The sequence below is a fragment of the Penaeus chinensis genome, chromosome 31, assembly GCF_019202785.1.
Source record: "Penaeus chinensis breed Huanghai No. 1 chromosome 31, ASM1920278v2, whole genome shotgun sequence".
Taxonomy (NCBI): domain Eukaryota; kingdom Metazoa; phylum Arthropoda; class Malacostraca; order Decapoda; family Penaeidae; genus Penaeus; species Penaeus chinensis.
Window position 1 is genome coordinate 2,763,627 of NC_061849.1, and position 3,998 is coordinate 2,767,624.

The window sequence follows — 3,998 nt, forward strand, 5'->3', positions numbered from 1 at the left end:
TATACATCTGAAATTCTTAAATATGCAGTTATAGACTGTAAACTAACCTTTACAAAGGTAAAAAATGAAGAAGTACAACCTCTCAATATAACTGACTTTGAAAATGCTTTATGCACAAATGGAATATGTATCAGGAAATCCCTTTTAATATATACATAAAAATAATTTCTTAATCTTAATGCATATATATAATTCTTTATAAATCACAAATGCTGCAGTGCTAATTTGGAAGCTATACTGAGGAAGCCTAAATAATAAAATCATACAGCAGTACTGCACAAACAATGAAAAGATATGGAGAATCACATATATATCTTTGGTTACCATAACATCGTAACTTGTATGTAATCCTATTCTAAAATCACGGATATGAAAAAAATAACGTTTTCTCCTTTAGTATATTCTTACTTTGCATATTTCATCTCTTACTTCTGCTCTCTGACATTTTGATTGATTGTGTGTGTGTGTGTGTGTGTGTGTGTGTGTGTGTGTGTGTGTGTGTGTGTGTGTGTGTGTGTGTGTGTGTGTGTGTGTGTGTGTGTGTGTGTGTGTGTGTGTGTGCGTGCGTGCGTGCGTGCGTGCGTGCGTGCGTGCGTGCGTGCGTGTGCGTGTGCCTGTGCGTGCGTGTGCGTGTGCGTGTGCGTGTGCGTGTGCGTGTGGGTGCGTGTGCGTGTGCGTGTGCATGTGCGAGTGAGTGAGAGAATGAGTGAGTGAGTGAGAGAATGAGTGAGTGAGTGAGAGAATGAGTGAGTGAGTGAGTGAGTGAGAGAATGAGTGAGTGAGTGAGTGAGTGAGTGAGTGAGTGAGTGAGTGAGTGAGTGAGTGAGTGAGTGAGTGAGTGAGTATGTGTATGTGTATGTGTATGTGTATTTGTATGTGTATATGTATATGTATATATGTATATATGTGTGTGTGTGTGTGTGTGTGTGTGTGTGTGTGTGTGTGTGTGTGTGTGTGTGTGTGTGTGTGTGTGTGTGTGTGTGTGTGTGTGTGCACATTTTTATATGTGTATTTTTCTGTTGTATATATGTTTTTGCTGAAAAGTTATTAACATATTTTGACCAAAAGAAATTAGAAACTTCAATATATTTTAGATCAAACAGTAGTCAGAGAACACCAGAGAACAACTTAATACTTTTCCTTAATGCACTTACCAAATGCCATACAGTATTCAATACAACATAGTACCTAATACATTACAGTAATACATATTGTCTCCTTGGAGTTCTAAACACTTTAGTGTGTTGTGACCATTGTCCTGTTACTACAAGGTTAGGCAAGGTTTTCATAAGAGGATTCCTGAGGTAAATAATTAAGTCAAGGGGACAGACACATTGCCCATGCATACACCATGCACTCATACCCTCCTTTCCATGTGTGAAAACCCTCCTGCATCCTCAACCACTGATAAACAACCATCTGCAATAACAATTGTTCTGTATGCAACCCCTCCCCCATATCCACCACCCCACACACTCACTCACCCCCCCCCCCCTTCATACACACAAACACACACACACACACACACACACACACACACACACACACACACACACACACACACACACACACACACACACACACACACACACACACAGACTCTCATAGACTCTCATGCCCACACAAATCTGTCCCCTAATTGTATTGGCATCTTTGACACTATGAGTTTCTAAAGATATGATTGATGTAAATTTGCAGATTTAAAAAGAACAGAAAGGCTTTGATAAAAAACAGAATTTATGTGAACACAAAATATTTGTTAAATTTAGAGCAGAATCAGTCACAAACATTGTAAGTAACAGCATACAGTTTGGGTATATAGATAAACACATTATTAAATGTATACAGATGGAAAAACAGACATACAGACATGGAGACAAACATGCAGAGAGACCAATTTACAATGATGTAGATACAAAAATAAAAAATGCAGGATACTCAAGCAGCTGAACACTGGATATGTGTATCATATCATCACAATCATGTCACAAGTTTCATTTTCCTTCCCTTCCAAAAAGTATTGATAACACGGCACAGGGAAAAATAACAAGATCGATTAAAGACCACACTGCTTGGAAAATGGTAGCCATATATATATATCTGAAAAAAATCGTCCTAATGCTAAATCAAAACAGCTTTTTTCACGTGCCAAAGCCCCCTCGAATTATTGCTAAATTTCTCTGATTACAGTGCTGTATATCCTCAGTTTGGATAAAACAAAAGACTGTAGGAGAGACATGGTTTAGTGAACTATTGAAAAAATATACCAGTAATAATATTATTTTGGTTTTGATTTTTAGGTTAACCTCACAAACATTTTATCTGATAAAGAAAATATATAGAAAAATCATATATACACATTACAACCTATTTTTGGTTACAAAGGCTTAGGCACAAATCCATCATGGGAGAATCTGGAACTTGACCATTCACATCACATCACAACTCTACCCTGAAACTCGCAAAAATAATCTCTGTTGCTTTCAATTCAAATAACAGATTTAAACTGCTTGCTTAGAATAGTAATTTTCAAACCTCCTTTTAACAATCATCAATAAATATCATTCAAATCTATTTTCTCCAAAACAGCCATGGGATACAAGTTAGCATCCTTAAGGGATGTGGACTCCTGAGACATGAAGTGAATGTAATTGCCATACCAAGAAGACATACAACACAAAAGACACAAAGTAAACAATTTCTTCAAAGAACATTCTTAATGAGTTCATCTGAAAATCAAATATGTAAATTATTCAGAAAGATAAATGCAATATGCCTCTCTATCATTACATAATCTGCAGTTTCCTGAGGCCTGTACATACCCTTCATCCCAACATATTCTTAAAAAAAAATATTAGAAATTTAATTTGATTTAAAAATAATGGAAATTTGACTTTAGTGATACTATTGAATGGTCAACATGAGTGAGATTTTTTTTACAGTATGATTTATGAATGGTAACAATATTTATTCCTAATTTTTCTTATATCAATTGTCAGCAAATAACATTATCTACTGCTAGTATACAAATAATTTAAATGCAGTTTGGTATTTGTACAATTATCTTCGCTCTGATGTATGCAAGGTCTGATGATAATGACATCAGAGCAGTGACAAATTTACAAGAATTTCTTCATAAAATGCTAATATCCTCCTCCACATGCAATTTATCTGAATTTACTTGATGCCAGAGCGACTACTACTCTTTTTCTTTTTTAGCAAGTACGTTAACATTGCCACAATTCAAATACTTGAATGGATACAATTCATACCAAATAACAGCCGACATTGTATTAAACCTCATGAACCTAAATTTCAATTTCAACAATAAATTGGCATAAGATTCTTTCCCTCCGAGACAGCCACATGTATATACATACAAAACATATCCACTATCCTTGAAAATCACAAAATAGATCCTCTATGTTTGAATATCAGATATTATAGGACTGATCTTTTCAAATAACAATGTTCTTCTATAATCTAACTTGTTGTATGTCTGGAAGATTCAAAGACTCCTCGCTGGAAGAAGGGAGAGAACGCAGCCAAGGTTGCCCGAGAGGGAGAGGAGCCGCTCAGTGGAGACCCTTCAAGTTCAGCACACAGAACTATCAGCTGCTGAAGGTAAACCTGCAACATATTTAGATTTTGCTTGGTATGTCATGAAAGGAAAGCAAAGGAAACCAAAATGAAGAGAGAAATTAAAATATGAAAGCAAAAAAAAATAATAATAAAAAATGAATAAATAAGTAAATCAAGAAGAAATACCATTTAACCAACAAGACACCAGTAAATTATGGTTAGGTGTTCATTAGTACATATTTGATTCTGTGCTGGGGAAATTGTCTACCTTATGGTAAGTACACTCAATATCTTCTGATTTATGACTTGATGACATGCCATCCACTGCTAGTGGCACAGGAGAGCAAAAAAGAAAAATAACAAAAAAAGAAAGAAGATATAAGAGAAGAGCAGAAAAGTGAAGAGAGGAGAGGAGA

The 3,998-nt window shown here is 35.5% G+C and overlaps 1 protein-coding gene across 1 annotated transcript in view; it reads right to left on the reverse strand.

Moving 5' to 3' along the window:
• Positions 1-1,724: 1,724 nt before the first annotated feature.
• Positions 1,725-3,998, reverse strand: part of LOC125041808 (kinesin-like protein Klp98A) — a 21,041-nt gene continuing 18,767 nt past the window's right edge. Inside the window, 1 exon segment of the mRNA XM_047637121.1 lies at positions 1,725-3,630. Within this exon segment, the coding sequence (XP_047493077.1) occupies positions 3,484-3,630 (147 nt within the window). The 3' untranslated portion in view covers positions 1,725-3,483.